Raw genomic sequence first — 22605 nt, forward strand, 5'->3', positions numbered from 1 at the left:
TCATCTGCCTAGCAAGAGCAAGCAGCCTTTTCCACAACAGACTATGAACCACCAAGTCTTCAAATACACCAGTCTCATTCAAACCACCACACGGAGAAGGCGTAAGTTAAAAGTGACTCAGGATAAAACCTGTATCTCCACAGTCAGAATCAGCTTTCTACAGTTCAGTGCATAAAAGAAAGGTTAACATCTTAGGTAGCACTGGAGATATATAAGACAACATACAAAATGAAGTTCATTGTGCCATGAACTGTTGTGAAGATATATTGCCGTGTTTGATGTAATAAAAACCTGAACGCCAATAGCTAGGCAGTGGATATAGGTGGAATTTTCAGGGAAAGAAAAAGGAGAATTGAGGTGCACAGGTAACACAGAGAGGAAAAAGGAGGTGCAAGAGGGAAGAGAGGTAACACCATGTGATAGAATGGAGATTAATATATGTGGGTTAATTTAAGTTATAATATCTAGTTAGGAACAAGGCTAAGCTATAGTCCAACCTTTCATAATTAATAAGAAGTCTCTATGTCATTATCTGGGAACTGGCTGGAGGGACAGAGAGACTCATTACAATAAACCATGGTGTTAGGAGGTTCCATAGACTCTTGTGGGTAAACAGAGGCAGTGCTGGATGACCTGAGAGTGTTACTGCACAGGGAACCCAAGAGCAATGATGGTGTGGAATAAAAGCGGAGATTTCTGCTTATTTTTAGTGACACTGTGGGATCTTAACTCAAATAAGAAAGAATTATAACAGCACCTGAATTGGACTAAATGACTCAAAGTCAGAGGATGAAGGACTTTCAGCATAGAAGAAAACGCAAATGACATTTTGGCAATCCGTGCATTTAAAGGTAGAATCAAGTTTTCTCATTCACAAACAAAACAAAACAAAAAATAAAACAATGATATTAAGTGCTGGAGAGACGGCTCAATGGTTCAGAGCACTGGCAGCTCTTCCAAAAGACTGAGTATGATTCCCAGCACCCATATGGCAGCTCACACCTGTCTAAAACTCCAGTTCCCAGAATCTGGCACCCCTCACACAGATGTCTATGCAGACAAAACACCAATGCAAATGACATAAAAATAAGTGGGTTCCTACCAACACCTGGGGTTTGGACAAGTTCTAAGGAGGAAGGGAAGGGAAGGGGAGGGGAAGGGAGAGGAGGGAAGAGGAAAGGAAGGGAAGGGACTGGGACAATCAAGTCTGCTCTGAAGTGGCAGCTGGGCCCTATGCCAGGGGTACGGTGGCCACAGGGTACTGAAGCTGAAAAGGTGTTCTGCATTTTAAATTTTTGTCTATTTATTTGATGTACATGTGTATTTTATCTGCATGTATGTGTCTGATGCCTGTGCAAGGTGCTGGACCCTCTGGAATTGGACTTATAGACTGTTGTGATGGTTACATGAGGGTGCTGGGAAAAGAACTTGGCTCCTTTGAAAGAGCAGCAAATGCTCTCAACCACTGAGCCTCAATGCTCTGCATTTTAGAATCTGTGACTCAAGGGCTGGAGAGATGGCTCAGCAGCTAAGAACACCTGTTGCTTTTACAGAGGACTGGAGTTCAATTCCCAGTGTTCACGTGATAACTGACAATCACTTGTAAGTTCAGTTCCAGTGGATCCAACAAGCACGCACATGGTTCACATACATGCATGCAGGCAAAACACATAAAGTATATGTTTTTTAAAAAAGAAGAATTGTGACTCCAAATATTTATCAAATAATACTTCACTAAATGAACAGGGAACAAGGGAACTAGAAAAGGAGACCTTCCCAAACATAAAATCCTGAGCCCTGAAACAGTACTAGCCTTCAAATTGTCTGTAAGAGGAAATTTAGCCATATTTTCAATATTTTTATATAGAGCTGCACAAACCCCACCCTCTCCCTCTCCAAGTACTCCAGTGACCCTGTCTACACGCTCCAGCTCTGTTGGTTCACTACAGGGAGCAGATCTCAGCCTCTGGGCACAACTTCACAGTAGTGGTTCTGTAAACACAGGGAACGTGAACTGGCTTCCCCAGCCTTTAAGACAGGATCGCCCAGTCCACACCTTTGAGAGGTGCCATAACTCACAGTCACTGAAGATTGAGATCATGCCAGAAATGAAGCACCTGCCTCCTCACCAGGGTCCTTTCTAAGAGACCCAGCTGACCCCAACCAGTATGGCATGGATGAAGTAAATGGAAAGAGCCCAAAGAAAACAAAAACCCAAGTCTCCTTGGTATTGAGACTGAGTTCCAACCTTGAAGAGCCAAATGAAGAGTGTTAGGGGAAAGCCTGCCAATGGATCTAGCAGAGCATTTTACACCCTCCGGGGGGAGGGGGGCTCAATCTCTCTCTCTCTCTCTGTTTTTTTGTTTGTTTGTTTTTTTGAGACAGGGTTTCTCTGTAGCTTTGGTGCCTGTCCCGGAACCAGACCCTGTAGACCAGGCTGGCCTCGAACTCCCAGAGATCCGCCTGCCTCCGCCTCCCGAGTGCTGGGATTAAAGGCGTGCGGCACCACCGCCCGGCTTCAATTTCTCCATGGCACCAGCAGCTCCAATCTTATGACTGACACTTCAAACTGATGGGGAATCTCATGAGTACAAAAATAACTGTCTTTTTCAAAAAAAAAAAAAAAAAAAAAAAAGATTAAATCAAAAGGAGAAAAGGAATCTGTTTTCCAGCGTAATTCTGCCATCCTGGGACGGGGAAGGAATGCACCTCCTATGGAATCTTCCCACACTCCAGAGTAACCAGCAGAGGCATGTCCCATACACTCCCGAATATCTGAGCTGGCAAGAACAAGTGTTATTCAGAGACCTCAGCTCTGGGACAATAGCTCCTGTCAGTCAACTACAGTTCTCACGCCGCTTTCTGTTCTTCGACTCATTCCAAACACAAATCACACCTGTGCAGGTACCTGAGAAAACCACACCAATGGATTCGCACACTGGCACAGTGATTCTGGACAGGTACCAATAGTATTTTTACTTTTTTAATTTTGAGACAGGGTCTCTTTATGTAGTTCTGGTTGTCTTAGAACTCTCTATGTAGATCAGGCTGGCCTAACACTCACAGAGAACCATTTGCCTCTGCCTCCCAAGTGCTGGGATTAAAGATATACTTCACTAAACCCAGCCACAACTTTATTGTCAATGCAAAGACTTAGATGAGCATATGACCCTGGGTATTTACACAGAAGATTTAATAAGGAACCTAAGACACCAGTAACATATGCTTGAGTCCATGCCAAGAAGGCTTCTGTGAGAAGGCAGAAAGCAGCAGTCCATCACTTACCTGAAGCCAATGGTCGAATCCACTCTTTGCTATTTAGGTCGAGCCTCCAGAGGTCATTGAAGGCAGCATTGCAACTGCTCTGGGTACAGCCTCCAAAGACATACATAGACTGATTGGCATCATAATAGCACGCACCTACACAAGTGGGGTGGAAGCAAGAAACAGGTGACTGCAGCTTAATTTAGAGGTATTTTCAATAACTTAAACCCATTATTTTTCAAAACTCTAATATTCCACATGTTCAACAACTCCTCTGTACCAGACATCAAATTCTGATCTCCACATATTGTCCTCAGATTAATCAATATCACATTATTCTTGCAAAGAAAGTCCAGAGAAAAGCTATGAGCATTTTTTTAAAATTTCTTTTGAAATTTTTTAAAGATCTACTTTTATTTTATGTTTATAGGTGTCTTTCTTGCACGAAGATAACATGCGCCATGTATGTGCAGTGCTCATGGAGTTCAGAAGAGGATGCTAGATCCCCTGGAACTGGAGTCACAGTTATTAGTTGCTGTGTAGATGCTGGGAACTGAATCCAAATCTTCTGGAAGAGCAGTCCGTCGGTGCTCTCAGCAGGCAAGCCATCTTTCCAGCTCTAAACATCCTATTTCTGAGCACTAAGCAAACTAACAACGACATCACGGAACAAGATGGCAGAATTCCAGGAAGGGCAATATGCATTCAGATGGCAGCTGCTTGAGAGTAAAACTTCTTTGAGTCCAGCTACATCACTATCTAAACTGCATCCTGTGTCCTAGAGCAAGGCAAAGCCAGCGTCCATAGATGTTCTTCGTCTGTCTTCCACTGACTTCGCTCTAAGTTTTGTATTTTCAAATGAAACCTAAAGCACAAGTATTTATATAAAACACGACAACTGTGGAAACATTCTAACCAGTGCCGTGAAAACCACACAGACACCAACGTGACTAAAGCAAGGTGGGATTTCATGAAGTGAAAGTACAGCAAAGGAAACAGCAGTTCAAGCCCAAAGCAATCAAAGGGAAAAGCAGAAAGCTATTGGACTCCTAGGCATGCTGGTTGGTGTGGATTAAATCAGGGCAGTAGGAAATACTAGAAGAGAACCAAGGCCACGGTTAGCAATCAATTATATCACCGGAGCTTTTCCAAGAAACATAGGCAAAGAAAAGGGCTAAACCCAGAAAGACCTATCTAAGTTCAGATGAGAGGTGGGAAAGTTGAACTCTGCCGGCATCTCCCTGAAGGCTCATCCAGCTGCTGTCCTTAGGAAAGGATGAGCACAAGCCCTGCAGCCTCATGTTCACCAGCTGGGCTTGGGAGAGACTGAGCAAAACTCTGTGTCTACATCACGCCACACAGGTGAGTTACCCCTCATTTCTCATATGAAACCAATAGCCGGTGTCACATGAACTGAAGGACAGAGTAAAAAAAATGTGGATTCTGCGACACTAATGCTTAGCTGCAGGGATCACCTAGCTATCTGCAGGTGCAGTTCAATCTCACAAACCACTACTTTCAGGTCTGTTTTCAATTACAATGCCACTTAGTCAAGGCAGAAAAAGGGAACCGCCCCTCCACCACACCCCAGCCTGTATGGGCTGCCAGTTATAGTCACAGCAGTGGTGTGCACTAGCTCTGGAAGTTACCAGTTCTCTTAACTTAGGGGGCTGTCAGGCAGGTAACTAAGCTGAATAAAGCTGTGTGCTTTAGTAGCTGCCCCAGTTATGACTGCAGATGTCACAGCAGTAACGATAAATGCAAGGCTGTCACAGACTGACTCAACCGCTTGTCCGGCACTCATGGCAGGGATATACGAACCTTTAAGGGTTATGGTCTAGTCTGTTTTTTTTTTTTTTTTTTTTTTTTTTGACAGAGTCTATGTAGCCCTAGTTGTCTTGGAACTCACTCTGGAGACTAGGCTAGTCTAGATCACACAGAGAGTCGCCTGGCTCTGCTTCCTGAGTGCTGGGATTAAAGGTGTGTGCCACCACACCTGGCCTTTAAATGTTAACCTGTCTATGGACCCTTGTTTTTGGTTTAAAATAATTTTGAGTGGCTAAAGTAACAGCTCAGAAGTTAAAAGCCCTGACTGTTCTTCCAGAGGATTGCGATTCAACCCCATACCCACATAGAGGCTCCTAACATTCATAATTTCAGGTCCAGGAATTTGACACTCTCTTATGACATTCGAGGGCACTGCATGCACATGGCCCAAAGACATACATGTAGGCAAAATATCCATACACATATAATAATTTAAAATCTTTTAAATAATAATTTTTAAATTCCATTTAAATGAGTTACTTTGTCTTCACAACAAGAAAGTCTATTTTAAAGTAGAGTCTAGCATAGTCTAATAGCTCAAGTATCAGGCTAGTCAGCTTTGCCTTAAAATAAAATAAGAGAAAGTAATAAAAACAAATAGAGTAAAAAGTAGAGTCTAGTAAAATCCCATTGCTCACATTTGCTAAGCACTGTAAATAACAAATAACTAAGTTAAAGGGCATGAGAGGAATAAGGAAGATTCCTGGGGCTACATCTGGGTCTCTAGTAAAGAAACTCACCAGCTCCAGGTCATCTTGCTCCCACAAAGACAGGGTCTTACTATATAGCCCAAGCTTGTCTTGAGCTTGTGGTGATTCTCCTGCCGCAGCCTCCTGAATATCAGGATTACAGGTATGGATTACAAACCTGGATTCCCTCAGACTTGGAATGAACTAGTAATTCCAATGATGGAGCAATCATGAAGAACTAGAAGTATTCTAGAGCTTTTGAAATATAATATTTATTACATTTATACTTGATAAAGTAAATCTGGGTTAGCAAAATGGCTCAGCTAGTAAAGATGCTTTCCAACAAGCCTGATGGCCTGGGAACCACATGGTAGTGCACACGCATGTGCATGCATACACACACACTAAATAAATAATAGATAAGGCAAATCCCTGATTTCCTATGAGGATAGTCAAGGCTAGTTTAAGTTGCCGGAGTCTATATACAAACTCTTAGCAGCAGCTTCCTTCATGTAGCAAAAGAGCAGAGTGCCTTTATTTTTCAAAGAGATAGCAAACATTCTTCTCCTCTATTTGGATTGAAAACTCAGCCAGTTGGGCCCCATGAGGTCCTTCACATGTATTTTAATCCTATACTAAAATAGGGCAGGCTACATTTTCCTGTTTCTCTCTGAACAAAGAAAGGTTTTTAAAGCAGGAACATGGGGCCCAAAGCTAAGGTACTAAGAGTCAAGTGACACACAGCTGAGTTTCAGTAACCACTGGTCAAGTATTAGTGAAGCTGAGATAAAGCAGAACAAGAACATATCACACTATTGGACACAGTGCATACAGTTTGAGACAACGTGGTCTATAAAATGAATTCCAGGCCAGCTAGGGCTACATAGTGAGACTCTATCTCAAAACCCACAAAGAAAATAGGACACTATTTTCTAATATTTCTAAACACTCTAATAAACACCCCACTGAACTCTGCTTACAGCTTGTCTTGACTTGAGACCCTGCAGTGGCGACAGCAGTGGGTGAGCAACCTCAGTCTCACACAGCTGCTACTGGCCTTTTACTCAAGTTCTGGAGCTCTGGATGTCACCATACTTAGAGCTCACGGCAGTGTGAATACTACACTGAGAAACGGAGAAGCTCTGTGCTCCAACCGTCAAATCTCCCAAGTAAGTTCATTTGTTCTGTGAACAGCTATGACAAAGAGACCTATCTCAAATTGTCGACAGTCTCTATTCAAAGACAAACCACACAGCCACAATCTAACTCTACACATGCAAGTCAACAGTTCTTTGCAGACCAGAAAAGACTCCTACTGAACTACAATCATCTCACGAGCAAGAGCTTCAGGAATCTGGATTTCCACGGTACCTGGAACAATTCCCAAATGTTCCCTTGAGTGAGCTGCACGCTATAGCTTTGCAAACTTTCAGATGTTAGACTCTCTTTTGTTTCCCTGCTGTCACCAGGGAAAGGCCCTGAGGCATTTATCCCATGCAGAAAGAGACTATGCTGTTATGTGTCTCCCATCTACAAGCTGGGACATATTTGATAAGGTCTATAATTACATAACTCAGGACAGGCGAGGGTGGTGATCCAGCCTGGGCCTGCAGACTCCTGCAGGTGCCAGATCAGCAGTGTGTGGAACTACCTGACTATATGAGAAGTCGAAACACTTCAATGTTGGGGATTCTCTACAGTAATCTGACTAGGGTATCCTCCATTAACCAAGGCTGGCGTGAACAGACTTGCAGACATTCACTAAAGATTACAAAACTGGCCTTTTCACTTCACCTGCCTTTTCTGTACCAGGCTTTTAACATAGAAAAGATCTTGTACAGAACATGTATTTGTTGTGTCTATGGCTTTTTAATTTTTTAAAAAATATTTATTCATTTATTATGTATACAATATTCTGTCTGTGTGTATGTCTGCAGGCCAGAAGAGGGCACCAGACCTCATTACAGATGGTTGTGAGCCACCATGTGGTTGCTGGGAATTGAACTCAGGACCTTTGGAAGAGCAGGCAATGCTCTTAACCTCTGAGCCATCTCTCCAACCTGCTTTTTAATTTTTTTAAAATTAATCTTGTGTGGTGTGTGTGTATGCATGCCAAGGCAGGTGTGTAGGAGCCAGAGAACTTGCAGGAGTTGGTTCTCTCTTCTGTGTGGGTCCTGGGAACTGAACTGAGGTCTTCTGTCCTAGTGGTAGGTGCCTTTCCCTACTAAGCCATCTCACTGGCCCATATTTGTTGTGATTAAGCCTACACATCTCGACAAGTAGTAAAATGTCTTCATACTAATGTATGATACTCCAACAGAACTGATGTTACAAAGGATCTGCTAGTAGATTTGCTTAGGAGACATCAGGACACATAAAACAGAGCCGCCTCCTAAATACCAGAAAGCACAGCTTTGGAGTCAGGATGTATTAACCAGCCATTAGGCTCACTCTTACAACAAAGGAGGCAACCCTGACTTACAATCGGCCATTAGGTCCTTCACCATATGAGTTCAAGGGGGCAACACAGGTTCATAACCAATGTTAAGCCCTGGCCTGCCATATAGCCCCTCAGTTCTCTTTTTTAAAAAAAGCATAATTCTGCCAGGTGAGCAAGATGACTCACCTTGTTCAAAGAGTAACAACTATTTGAAAAATAATAACACTGATATACTAAAAATAATTCTGGCAATACCTTTGCTATGTAGATCTCCCATCTGCCTAAGTGACCAGACTTGCAGTCTCCTGACTCTATTTATTTAAATTATTCAAAGTGTAACATGGGGCCGGGGAGAGGTTTACAGATGACAGTGTATGCGAGATGCATAAGCCTCAGGTGTGTATGAGCTAGAGAAATCTATTCAGGGCTGGTTCTTCTTTGAGCATTAGCCAGAGTCTGCCATTCATTATACTAAAGAGCTTTTCCTTGATTATTCTCTATGTGCATGAAGTGATTTCTCATTACAAAGGCATAATTCTAGAGCTAGCTATGAACTAGATGTAAAGGAGTACAAAGGTGTCTCCAGTGTCACTCTCCTCAAGTACACAACCACCTGTAGAAGAGACAGCATACTCACATTCAACAGCCTAAACAATGTTTTGACAAGTGATCTCGACTAATTTTTCAGCAACCTATAGCATCAACAGTATTTGCTATGTACATCTTACAAGCAAACTGAGTAAGAAACCCAAGGAACTTGGCTTTGTTGCTGACAGAGCTTCACCGGCGAAGACAATGTAAAGAGGAAAGTGCAAGTGTCAGAAGGGCAGAGGGATGGTGCAGTCTCCCCAGCGGAGGGCTCAGGGTGGTGCATGAACAGCATGGCTTTTTCTGTTTTTATAAGGAGCAGGGTCTAGCTTAGTTGCACCCAGCTTGAGATGGAGAGAAGGAAAAAAGACACTTAGAAATGTACAGGGGGCAGGGAGTACTCAGTTCATGTTTGCTTTGCTTGAGGCTTGGGGCTTAACCTCCAGCACAAGAGGAAAAACAAGGGCTATATTGTGATGGCATTGAGATGTAGTATCAGATTATGGATTAAGAGTGACAGGAAAAAAGAAAAGGTTTGAGACAGAACAGAAACTTGGCTTTTTGTTTTCTGTTTTACACAGAATCTCAGGTAGCCCAGGCACACCCCAAACTCATAGCTAGGGCTGGGCCTTGAACTCCTGATCCTCCTGGCTCCACCACCAAAAGCTGGGACTGCAAGCATGTACCACCACAGCCAGCTTGGATCTTGAGGGCGGGAACTGAGGGTGAGTACAATACCTCATTTAAGATGATGGTGACATTCGCTAAATTAAGGAAGGGAGAAAATTGGAAATAGGGGGCCACTGAGCTCTACTTTTAGCTAAGTGAATATGAAACATCTAGTATTTCCATGGTAACAAGTGAAGAATGAAAAATGCAGATCTTGAATCTACATAAATTAGGGATATGAAAGAAAACTGAGGGATCAAGAATAGATATACAATAGAAAAAGGAAGGTGCCAAGGGGGGGGGAATTAAACCCTTAATTTTCTTTTAATTTTAAAACTACATTTATTAGCCAGGTGGTGGTGGCACATCCCAGCACTTGGGAGGCAGAAGAAGGCCGATATCTGTGTGTCCAAGGCCAGCCTGGTCTTCAGAGTGAGTTCCAGGATAGCAAAGGCTACACAGAGAAATTTCCTGTCTCCAAAAAAAAAGTTCTTAGCCGGGCGGTGGTGGCGCACGCCTTTAATCCCAGCACTCGGGAGGCAGAGGCAGGCGGATCTCTGTGAGTTCGAGACCAGCCTGGTCTACAAGAGCTAGTTCCAGGACAGGCTCCAAAACCACAGAGAAACCTTGTCTCGAAAAACAAAAAAAAAAACAAAAAAAAAAAAAAAAAAAAAAAAAAGTTCTTGGGGGCTGGAGAGATGGCTCAGTGGTTAAGAGCACTGACTGCTCTTCCAGAGGTCCTGAGTTCAATTCCCAGCAACCACATGGTGGTTCACAGGTTCACAACCATCTGTACTGAGATCTGGTGCCCTCTTCTGGCCTGCAGGGATACATGGAGGCAAAATGTTGTAAACATAATAAATAAATAAATAAATCTTAAAAAAAAAAAAAAGTTCTTTCTTTATTTCCTTCCTTATTTATTTATTCTGCGGCCTTAAATAAGAACATGTATGCCAAGGTGCATGTGTGGAGGTGAGAAAACAATTTTTGGGAATTAGTTTTCTCCATCTACAATCTGGGTCCTAGGGATCAAACCCAGGCTGTCAGGCTTGGTTGCAAGTACTTTTACCTGTTGAGCCTTCTCACCAGTCCTGGAATTCTTAGTTTTTTTTTTTTTTTTTTTTTTGGTTTTTCGAGACAGGGTTTCTCTGTAGCTTTTGGTGCCTGTCCCCGAACTAGCTCTTGTAGACCAGGCTGGCCTCGAACTCACAGAGATCCACCTGCCTCTGCCTCCCGAGTGCTGGGATTAAAGGCGTGCGCCACCACTGCCCGGCAATTCTTAGTTTTTAATCTATTTTGCAAGTTGCCCTTTTCTCTGTAATGGTACTTTTCAGTTGTCAGTTAGCTGGGCAGTGTACAGGACACATGGAAAAAACAAACCAGAAGAAAAACGAAATAGTATATATATTTTTTTTTTTTACAAAATTACCCTGTGGCTCTTTCCTGGATTTCAAGCAGCATGATGAGCCACCCTTGTCAGAGGCTCGTAGTAACAGGGCCTCTAATCCCCGGCAGCTGCAAGGTCCAGCAGTGTGGGGGAGGGAAGCCTCCCCTTCAGAAGCTGAGGCCTCCAGTGCGCTGCTGTGGTGGCCCAGCTGACTGACGCATCCAGACTCAGTCCTCCCTCACTGTGGGGCAGTCTCAGGGCTGGGGCAGAGCTCAGTGGGAAAGAGCTTGCCTTCAGCAAGAAGCCCTGACATCAATCCCCAGCCTTGCAAAATCCAGAGCAACAGTCTTCAGAAGCTCTGTCAGCATCTCTTCCTCTATCTGTAGCAGTAACACACACTGAAACAAATATGGACCCTGACAGAATATCATCCAGTCTACCCATTCTGAATCACGATCTGCAAACTCCACAAACAGTTGAGGACATTTCAAAACTCTTTCAATAACAGCAGAAATGATGAGAGCACTTTCTTTCTGTTTCTAAGACAGGGTTCTGCTAAACAGTCCAGCTAGTCTTGAAACTGTCCTGCCCCTGCTGTCCTGATAGGCATGCACGCCACTTCTCTCTGTGCTGGCAGTGGCACAAACACCTCAGGAGCACTGGGGTAGACTAATGTTTCAGCATGGATCAAGGCAGCACCACTAAACTATTCTCTTTTCTCCCATTATATTTATTGATTGTTCACTTGGGGAAGGGACCCGTGCCACGGCGTGAATGTGGAGGTCAGAGGACAACTCACAGTTAAAGGACAACCAGCAGGAGCCGGTTCTCCTCCACCATGTGGATCCTAGAGATGGGATGCATGTAACAGCTTGACAGTGGGCTCCTTTACCCACTGAGCCAACTCACCTGTCCTCAACTACTTTTGTAACCCAGGGTCTTCCATGGTCACACACTCACATTTTTTACTTCAGTGAGTCCCACAGGTCTCAAAAATGTCCTCCTTCGAACAGGATAGAGCAGCACAAGTATAAAACTAGCTCTTTAAGAGGCACACAACACTTCACCTGCCTCCCTGGTCTGCTTTCATATAGCCTCAAAGCAATAAATGAACCATAACTATTTCTGAACCTCACCAGACATAAGTATAGCAATCTGGGGTAGGTAGGTAGGATCTTCACCTCCTGGTGTTTACAACTCCTACCGTCCTTGTATGGCCAACGGAATAGAAAGGAAGAGATGTACTCACTTCAGATGGTGAAGAGATAGCCTGGCTTCCTTCCATCTTGGGTACCTGCTCTACAGTATGCAGCTGACTGTGCCTGGCTCTAGCTAGAGGTCCATGCAATAAGACACTGAGGCCTCCTTTGAAGAGGTAGCCCAGTCCCAAGTAAAGCTTCAGGACAGGGAACCTCTGGATAGCAATGATGGCCACTCTACGAAACATTCCTAAACCAGAACTCAGTACACCATCTCCAAGTCCCACACCTTCAAGAACAGGTTAAGAAATACTGTTTTAAGCTGCTCAGTTTTGGAATCACTTTTTTTATGACACAGGTAATAACTACATGCTCCTTCCTACCAAAAGCTCAAAATATAACCAGGTATGGAGGCACATGCCTGAAATCCTCGCCTTCACGAGGCTGGGGTTGGTGGAGAATCAAATGAAGAACAATATAAAATTAATAAGCCCCAGCAATTCATTTGTTGAGGTGTCAGGGATTGAATCCTGGGCCTTGGTGGGAGCAAGCACTCTACCACTGAGTTAGTTACACGTCAGCCTTCACAACATGTTTAGACTCACTTTTTCCTAACTCTGTTAGAAACTCTCATTTTACATTCTCTTAATTAAAATGCCAAACAAAATGCACACCTGCAAAACAGTGTCTAGAAACACAATCACGGGCAATGTGGGACCTGCTTTCCCAATGTGGATACTCACTGTGGGAGAAGCGCTGCGTGATGGGGGTTCCAGGATAAGGGTAAGTCCTGCTCTCCCACTGAATGTTTCCTTCCTGGACAGCCTTCATAAAACCATGGTAACACTGGTGGGCTACACCTAAAGATGAACAAAGTCAAAGACGTCAGCTTAGATACCTAATCTGTGTGTGTGTGTGTGTGTGTGTGTGTGTGTGTAGAGGGATCATTAAAATTGTGTCTTTTAACTACTTTATCACTTGTATAGGCCATAAATGTTTTGAGGAAGTCCAAATTTCTCTCATTTTCATTCAAAGAAAAATGGAATCAAGGAATGTCAAAATTGAAAGAACTACATTTTACCAAGGTACAGGAGATTCAGAGATGTGTGCAAAGTTACTAAATCAGCTCATATGATAACCCTTGTCCACTCTCAGTTATATCCCGTGGCAATAAAGATAATTGGTAGCATTTACTACAAAGCATAGGGGTGGGAGTAATTTATCTTTGTGAAGGAATGTGATGAAGCAGTATCTGTAATGTAACCGCTGCTCAAAAAGCTCTGCAGTTACAGTTAGAGCAGGAATCCTCCAGCTTAAGCAAGAATGTAGAAGGAGATTATTATATAATAGATTATGAAATGTTGAGTGTGTGTCTGAGGACTGTGTCTTAAAAGGTAAGAGCTTGGGTGGGCTGGAGTGATGGCTTAGTGGTTAAGAGCACTTACTTGCTCTTCTAGAGGACCCATGTTCACGTCTGAGCACCTACATAGAGACTCAGCTCCAACATATGCTTCTGGCCTCAGTGGATACCAGGCATACATGTGTTACACAGACATACATGCAGACAAAACGACCATACATGAAATAAAAATAAATAGTTAAAAGTTAGGAGCTTAGGGTTGGAGAGTTGGTGCAGCGGTTAAGAGCACTTACTGTCCTTGCAGAAGACCCAGGCTCACTTTCCAACATGCTGGGTGGCTCAAAACTGCCTGTAACTCCAGTTGCAGAGGATCCAATGCCCTCTGCTGGCCTCCAAAGGCACCTGCACACACATGGTGCACATACATACACCCAAGTTACACACACATACATATAAAATTAATAAATAACTTTTTAAAGTTATGAGTTTTCCAGGCATAGTGGTACTATACCTTTACTTCAGCATTTAGAAGGGCAGAGGCAGGTGAATCACTGTGAGTTAGAGGCCAGCCACACTACATGGTGAGACCCTAAACAGTTGAGAGCTTTACTCCAAAGGTAAATATATGATATTATATACTTGTCTAAATTTATAATATGGGTACCACCAAGATTGAACTCTGATATAAATGATGGTCTCTGGGTGGTGGTGATCTTCCAATACAGGTTCTTCAGCTGCAACAAGGTACCACTACCGTGGGCAGTGTTGACAAGAATGGGGGCTATCAGTGAATAGGGGAATAGGCAGAAAGCAAATTCTGTGCCTTCCACTAGTGACAGTGAACCTAAAATTCCTCTTAAAGTAGAGCATTAGGCCAAGCTGAGATGTAGGATGATAAGGTCAAGTCTAGCCTGAACCATACACAAGGAAACCTTGTGTCAAAAAGTATATGTGTTTATGCAGTGGATTTTAAAAAGTAAAAGCTTCATGCTTGTGGAACAATCTAGTTTTTAATGCATCATTCTAATAACTAATTTCATTAAAGTCCTATTTTGTTTGTTTTTGGTTTTTTGTGTGCATGTGGTGCTTGGCAAAGCCAGAGACTAGTCAGATACTGTGGAACTGGAGCGTCACATGATTGTGAACCATCACGAGGGTGATGAAATCCTACTTGGTCCTCTGCAAGATCAGCAAACACTGTGCTTTAGAAGCAGATGGTTGCCAGGTAGTGGTGGCGCACACCTTTAATCTCAGCACGCAGAAGGCAAAGGTAGAGTTTGAGGCCAGCCTGGTCTACAGAATGAGTTCCAGGACAGCCAGGGCTACACAGAAGAAACCTAACTTGAAAAACCAAAAGGAAAAAAAATGTATTGTGTAGTGAGTATGCATATGGAGCTCTGGGGAAAGTTGACACCTCTGACCTCTGAAGACACCCACACACTGGCCTACACTCTGACACATACAATCATCCATGATTTCAAAATAAAATCATAAGCAACCTCGAGAGCACAAAGTACTCAGAGACACTGAGAGCATAGGTACACCCAAGTGTGGGCCCAGGCTCAAGGGAGCATTGTAGCCCCACCTTCATATTTTTGAGAAAGGGTCTTTCTTTTTTCCTTATGAAGACAAAGTCTCACTGTGTAGCCCTGGCTGACCTCGAACTCACAGAGATCCAATTATCCCCCACTTCTGCTTCATAAAAAAATTATTTAAAAAATGGAAGGTCAAGAGCACACGAGGAAAGACACTGGAAGTCTGCCTCCAGCTCCACATCCTTGTACACACATGCATAAACCCACACTAACAAGTACATACAACACACAGATACAGTCGACACACCAGGCCCACAGCTGTCTCTAACTCCAGTGCTAGAGATATGATGCCTTCTTCTGATCTCCCCAGGCACCAGGTATTGTACATGGAGCACAGACAATACATGCAGACAAAAACACTGATTTTTCCAGATAGGGTTTCTTTATGTAACAGCTCTGCTGTCCTGAAACTCGCTTTGCAAATCAGGCTGGTCTCAAACTCAGAGATTCACCTGCCTCTGCCTCCTAGAGATGCTGGGATTATAGGAGTGTGCCAGCACTGCCTAGCCAAATAAATCAATCTTCAAAAACAAAACAAAACAACCATCATTTTGAAACTGCAAATGAATTAAATACTACTACTATTATTAAACAACTGTATTCTATTTTATATTAATATTCTAGCTGTTTATAAAATTAACCAAGATAAGAAAAATGTGTTAACTTATCTAATACAACCATGTCTTTAAGGGAGAAAAGAAAAAGGGAGCCTAAGAGTTTTCTTCAGTAGCTTTCTGCCCAGGCTGTTACTTTTTTTGGGGATGGGGTAGTGGTTACACTGGAGACTTTTATGTTCCTCTTTCTCAGCTGTGAGTCTGCAGTCATTGACACCACCGCAAAGGTAGCTTTCCTGCCTTTACAGTCAGCGAGAGCACAATCATCGACTTCTACATGGTTTCCCGTGACAGTAAGGACATCCACATAGTCTCTGGCCTCAGCATGGACTCCAGTGGCTGTACAGACCACGGATGTCAACACAGTGATCAAAGGGATCTTTTTAAAAAATTGTGATAAGGGGGCTGGAGAGATGGCTCAAGGGTTGGGAGAGCTGGTTGCTCTCCCAGGAGTCCTGAGTTCAGTTCCCAGCATCCACATAGTGGTTCACAGCCATCTGTGGTGAGATCTGGTGCCCTCTTCTAGTGTACAGGCAGAACAGTGTGTACATAATAGATAAATAAATCTTTAAAAAAAAAATACTAGTCAGGCGGTGGTGGTGCACGCCTTTAATCTCAGCACTTGGGAGGCAGAGGCAGGCGGATCTCTGGGAGTTCGAGGCCAGCCTGGTCTACAAGAGCTAGTTCCAGGACAGGCACCAAAGCTACAGAGAAACCCTGTCTCGAAAAACCAAAAAAAAAAAAAAAATACTGTGATAAGGATGCTGAAGTGTAGCTCTCCACAACTGATGGCTTCTCGTGGGGGTGTCAGGTGGAGAAGAACTCAGTTTTCTTTTTTTAAAATTTTTCTTTTTTCTCATAGATTTTATTTATTTATGATGTATACTATGTTCTGCCTGCAGGTCAGAGGAGAGTGCCAGATCTCATTACAGATGCTTGTGACTTGAACTCAGGACCTCTGGATGAGTAGCCAGTTCTCTAAACTGCTGGGTCACCTCTTCAGCCCAGACTCAATTTTCTTTAAGGGGCTGGCCACTGGGAGTCTAACCATGCTCCAGTGAGTATATGGGCAACATACACTGGACATGTTTTTCTTTTGTTTGCTTCTTCTTCTGGGGGTGGGGGAGGTCACAAAGGCAGAGGGTGGACTCTGGAGGACTGCGAAGTGAATATGATCAGAGTGTATGATGTAAAATTCCCAAATAATCAATAAAAATATTATGTTGGGCCTGGCAGTGGTGATGTATGCTTTTAATACTAGCACTTGAGGGGCAGATCTCTGTGAGTTCAAGGCCAGCCTGGTCTACAGACCAAATTCCAGGACAGGCTCCAAAGCTACACAGAGAAACTGTGTCTCAAAAAAAACAGGAAGAAAAGAAAAGAAATAAAGAAAAGTTGGGCCGGGCGGTGGTGGCGCACGCCTTTAATCCCAGCACTTGGGAGGCAGAGGCAGGCGGATCTCTGTGAGTTCGAGACCAGCCTGGTCTACAAGAGCTAGTTCCAGGACAGGGTCCAAAACCACAGAGAAACCCTGTCTCGAAAAACCAAAAAAAAAAAAAAAAAAAAAAAAAAAAAAAAAAAAAGAAAAGTTGGAAAAAAAGAAAAAAGAAGGAGTAATGTTGGAAGAGTGGAAAAGTAGAGAGAATCTGGGTGGAAATGCTAGAGGGGAAATCATGATTAGAATATATTGTATAAGTTTTCAATTAATAAAAATAAATATTAATTTAAAAAGGGGGAGTCAAACCCAGGCAGTGGTGGCGCATGCCTTTAATCCCAGCACTTGGGAGGCAGAGACAGGCGGATCTCTGTGAGTTTGAGGCCAGCCTGGTCTACAAGAACTAGTTCCAGGACATTCTCCAAAACCACAGAGAAACCCTATCTCGAAAATAATAATAACAGTGATAATAAAAAAGGGGGGTCTAAAACTAAGTTATTCAAAGTTATTCAATGATAGCTGACATAACCAGGGCTTTGCAGTTAGGAACTCTTGCGGCTCTTCCAGTGGACTGAGTTCAATCCCAGCTCCCACATTAGGTGGCTCACAGCCTTCTATAACTCAAGATCCAAGGCATCTGATGCCCTCTTCTGGCCTCCAGGGATACTTGCACACATGTAGTATATACACAGACACACACACACTTGAAAGAACCTGTCTTTCCCATAGTACCTTTGATAAGCCGATACCACTGTTTGCAGACCAGAGCTGCAGTTTTATGCTCCTGATACGGTGAAAGGAAGGACAGGATATACTCCAAAACTTCTTCTGGCAGCTCAGACATGGACCTATTATGTCTTGTCTCTTCAACTTCCAACACTGGGTGGGATTCCTCATCTTGCTCCATTGTTCCTTCCAGTACAGTTTCTTCTTGGTCCACAGCCATGAAACTGTCATCCTCACTGTCCGAGGAACTGGCCATGACATCCCACTTGAAGCTGTAGTGGTTAAGAAATAAGTATTAGGGAACAACTTTGAGAAGCACAGTAGCAACTGAGCACCCAAGTGGCTTGTGGATTACTTCCTACACAGCATGAAATTGCTCCAGCACTTCCTCACACTAGATGAGACCACCTTAATTTGACAGAGGTCAAATGCCAAGTTCATCATCACATTCTCCTTCCTCAAGTTCTAGTGTAACCTTAAAACAAGGAAACTGGGGCTAGGGAGAAGGCTCAGAGTTAAAAGCACTCCACACACAGGGCCCAGGTTTGGTTCCCAGCACTACAAAGTGGCTCACAATACCTTGAATTCCAATTCCAGGGCCCAGCACCATCTTCTGGCTTCTATGGAAACTGCACACATGTGTTGGTACACAGACCACACACACAGGTGAACACTCAAACACATTAAAAATCATCTTAAAAACAAAAGAAAAAACCCACCACCAAGAGTGACATGGTAACACCTTTAATCCTACATAGTGAGTTCTAGGCCAACAAAACTACACGGTGAGACCCCATTTCAAACAAACAAAAGAAAAAACAACTTGGAAAACCTGTTCTTTCATAATTTCTTTAACTCTTTTAGATCTGACTAATACATGATTCAAGGAACATTCAATGACCCCAAAACTTCCATTGAAAAGAAAAAACTAACTGCGTTCTACAAAAGAACAGAAGAACACTGGAAGATCTGCGTTAAGAAACAGCGATTTAAGCTGGGGTTGGGGTGCACATCTTTAATTCCAACACTTGGGAGGCAGAGTCAGGTGGATATCGGAGTTGGAGACCAGCCTGGTCTACAGAGTGAGTTCTAGGACAAACAGGGCTACACAGAGAAACCATGTCTCAAAAAAACCAAGCCAAACAAACCAAACCAAAAAAACCCCAGCAGCTTTAAGACAGGCACAGTGGCAGACACCTGTGTCCCAGCAGACTAGCCTAATGTACAGAATGAGACCTGGTGTGGTGGGGGGGTATCAGTTTGAAAGGGGGTATGGTTCAACAGTAAAGTGCATGCTTAGAGTGCTTGACCTTACACAGGACAATTTAATTAGAGGAAAATGACTGTTCTAAGAACAGGCTTAATTGGCTAAACTGCAAACTACAAAGCAATATGGACAACAGAAAATACGACAAATCTAGGCAATAAAAATAAAAACCCAAATGCCTAACAAGAGAATCAATAGTGTGAACTGTCATTCACAATGGAAACCCATGAAGTCAAAAATGACAGGTACATGTTACATACACATGACTCACAGGCAACACTCAGCAAAGAGGGTAGAATGCATACTACATGACTATGCAAATTCAAAGCTAATTTGTGCTATTATAAGCGAGAACAATGATTAACACTCAAAGTTCCAAAAGTGCTGGTAATATTCTGTTCCTAATTGGGAACAGGAGTGTTCTGTCTGTGAAAAACTCATGGGCTAAATATTCGTGCACTCACGAGAGCTGCTCAGAATATGCTCTTGCTAGTAGTTATCTCTAGTGGAGAGAGTAGACAGTTTACATTTCCTTTTGTGCATAGCTCTATTCCCAGAAATTTCTAAAAGGAAAATTCTGTATCATACACAAAGGCAAATAAGTCATTTGCATATATACAGCCTAAGGTAAAAACAGTAAAATTAAGGAAATGTCATTTATATAAGAACAGGTGTAGTGGTGCACACCTTTAATCCCAATACTTGAGAGGTGAAGAGGCAGGAGGAACTTGTGAGCTAAGGCCGGCCAGGATGACCCAGTGAGACCCTGTCTCAAAAAGAGAATTGTGTCCCGGTTAGACTAAAAGAAGATACTAAATAGAATTATGACCGAAAAGGTAGTGCTGAGTAAATTTTCTAAGGAATGTGGGAGAGCAGGGTTCAGATAAGAGGAGACACAGATCATGATGCCAAGCTTACCAAGCCTGTCTCACAGACCTTACTGAGCCAGCTAGTTAGAAGGGTCTGGTGAAGGATGGACAGGGTGAAGCTCCTGTATCGCTCCTTGGCTAAGGCACTAGCTAGGGACCACTCCAAGAAAACTTACAGCAAAGCTCTGGCAAACTTCAAAGAGGCAAACAATGTAGTTGAATTTTTCACAAGGAATATAGCTTTTTTATTTTCTTTCTATTGGGAGGGGGTCTTGGTTTTTTTGAGATAGGACTTCTCTGTGTAAAAGCCCTGGCTATTATGGGATTCACTCTATAGATCAAGCTGGCCTTGAACTCATAGATCCACTTGCCTCTGCCTCCCAAGTACTTGGATTAAAGGCATTAAAAGAGTGCTTCTGAGCCATCTCTAGGTCCTATTGCTTGCTTTTTGTTTTTGAGACATCCTGTAGCCCAGACTCTCTTTGAACTCACAGTTATCCTCCTGCCTCAGCTTTCCAAATGTTAGAATTATAAGCTGTAAGGCACATGATGTACTGAGCTTACTGCTTCTCCTACGACTCCCATTCTCATCCCCTCACCAGTCCCCTAAGTTCCTACAGAGTTTTGTTCTTGTTTTCATTTCTACATGCACACAACTGATTCCTTTCTCTAATTTACGTCACTCTACCCTAAACTCACCAAAAAAAAAAGTCCAAGAAAAAGACTCATTGGGTGAGGCAATTTTTCATATCTACTTCAGATACATCTTCAGCCCCAGCACAACACTGACAGTGAGTCCAGATCGGCTTCAGAACAACTGAATCAGAGGCTATAGAAGGTCATTTCCATTTCCATTTTTCTCATACAAGAGTAAACAATTTATCTCCTGTCCAAATCTCCTAAAAGCACAATTAGCAAATCTGTGCAGCAGCATTCCCACAGCCTCTGTAAGTTTTAAGGAGATTTCAGTGTCTACCCTCGTATGGTTCAGGAAGGCATCAGTGCCATGCCTTAAAGGCTTGCTATCTCCACCCTGACACAGGTGCCAGGTGCCTCTCCTTGGTACTGCATGCCTGCACCAATTCACACAGTGCTTCCTTTTCACTTCCTCCACCAAGCACTCACAACCCCCGAGGACACAGAGGCAGTTTTTAATGCTCTGAATTTTGTTTTGTTTTCATTTGGCCTAAAGCATTTCCCACGTAAATGCATTAACTCAAGGAATGCGATTTTCATGAAGCTATTTACAAAGAGAAGCGCTCATCCTCACCAGTGTTAGAGCTCTTCATTTCCCCAAAGTCAGGGGTCTTTGAAAAAACTCACAATCTCAAGTCAAGACAACAGACCTAGACCTCAAAGACAGGCTGTTTAACTGGGCTTCTTTGCCTTCCATGGGGCATCCCAGTGAGTATGAGGTTTCTAGATACTTCACCCAGAACTTAAGAGTTTCCATTTCTGTGAAGAGATACCATGACCAGAAACATTTCATTGAGGTGTCAGTTTCAGAGGTTCAGTCATCCTGGCAGGGAGCATGGCAGTGTACAGGCAGACATGGTGTTGGAGAAGGTGCTGAGAGTTCTACATCTTGATCCAAAGGCAACAGGAAGTGAACTGAGACACTGGGCATGCCTTGAGCATATTATGAGACTTTACCTCAAAGCCCACCCCCACAGTGATACACTTCCTCCAACAAGGCCACACCTCCTAATAGTGACACTCCCCATGAGTGGGGGGGGGCGCGATTACATTCAGACTATTACACACTCGGAGCACCTGTATGCTGACCTCACATCACTTTACAACAGAACTGAGTCACACGACAGCAAATCCCCCACCCCCCCATCACTGAGTACAGTAATCTGCTGGACAAAAATAATATGGGTTTATGTCCCTTAAATTCTGAAGTTTAAAGGTTTAAAGAGGGGAGCAGAAAGAGTGTAATAAGGAGAGAGCCCGTTTGTTCTTCCCAGCCGCCTTAGCCCCAAAATAATCCCACAGAAATTATGTTAAATCACTGCTTGGCCCATTATCTCTAGCCTCTTATTGACTAACTCTTACATCTTGATTTAACCCATTTCTATTAATCTGTATATCGCCACATGGCAGTGTCTTACCGGGAAAGATTCGGCATGTCTGACTCTGGAGGCTCTCCTGACTCTGCTTTCTTCCTCTCAGCCTTCAGTTCTGTCTTCCCTGCCTACCTAAGTTCTGTCCTATCAACTAGGCCAAAGCAGTTTCTTTATTCATCAACCAATGAAAGCAACACACAAACAGAAGGAACTCCTACACCAGAAGAGTTTTTTATTTGTTTGTTGTTGGGTTTTTTTGTTTGTTTGGTTTTTTTTTTTTGAGAATGCCAATTTTATTTGCCAAGAGGTTGCTAACTGGCCATACTAGTTGCACCACTGAATTCCAGCTTCGATGGGAGGCCCTGTCTCAGATAAGATTGAAAGGTAAGTGAGATGTTTCAGTGGGTAGACACTTTACCCCAAGCTTGATGACCTCAGTCCAATCTCCAGAACCTACATAGTAGAAGGAAAGAGACAGTTCCCACACGTTTCTCTCCTATCTCCCCCACATGCACCAAAGAACAAGCAGGCAGACAGACAGACAAAACTGAAATTCAGTTGATTCGCTGAAAATATAGTTGAAGATTGTTGGGTTTTTTTCTTAAAT

General features: G+C 43.1%; 1 protein-coding gene across 1 annotated transcript in view; it reads right to left on the reverse strand.

The window, feature by feature from the left end:
- Positions 1–22605, reverse strand: part of Fbxo42 (F-box protein 42) — a 64999-nt gene that overhangs the window by 21535 nt on the left and 20859 nt on the right. Inside the window, exons 2-4 of the mRNA XM_057784442.1 lie at positions 17800–18065; positions 12807–12923; positions 3286–3420 (exon numbers count right to left, since the gene is read on the reverse strand). Coding sequence (XP_057640425.1) covers positions 3286–3420; positions 12807–12923; positions 17800–18049 — 502 coding nt within the window. The 5' untranslated portion in view covers positions 18050–18065. The remainder of the gene's footprint in view (positions 1–3285; positions 3421–12806; positions 12924–17799; positions 18066–22605) is intronic.

This window comes from Chionomys nivalis, chromosome 11 (assembly GCF_950005125.1).
Source record: "Chionomys nivalis chromosome 11, mChiNiv1.1, whole genome shotgun sequence".
In the NCBI taxonomy this organism is placed as follows: Eukaryota; Metazoa; Chordata; class Mammalia; order Rodentia; family Cricetidae; genus Chionomys; species Chionomys nivalis.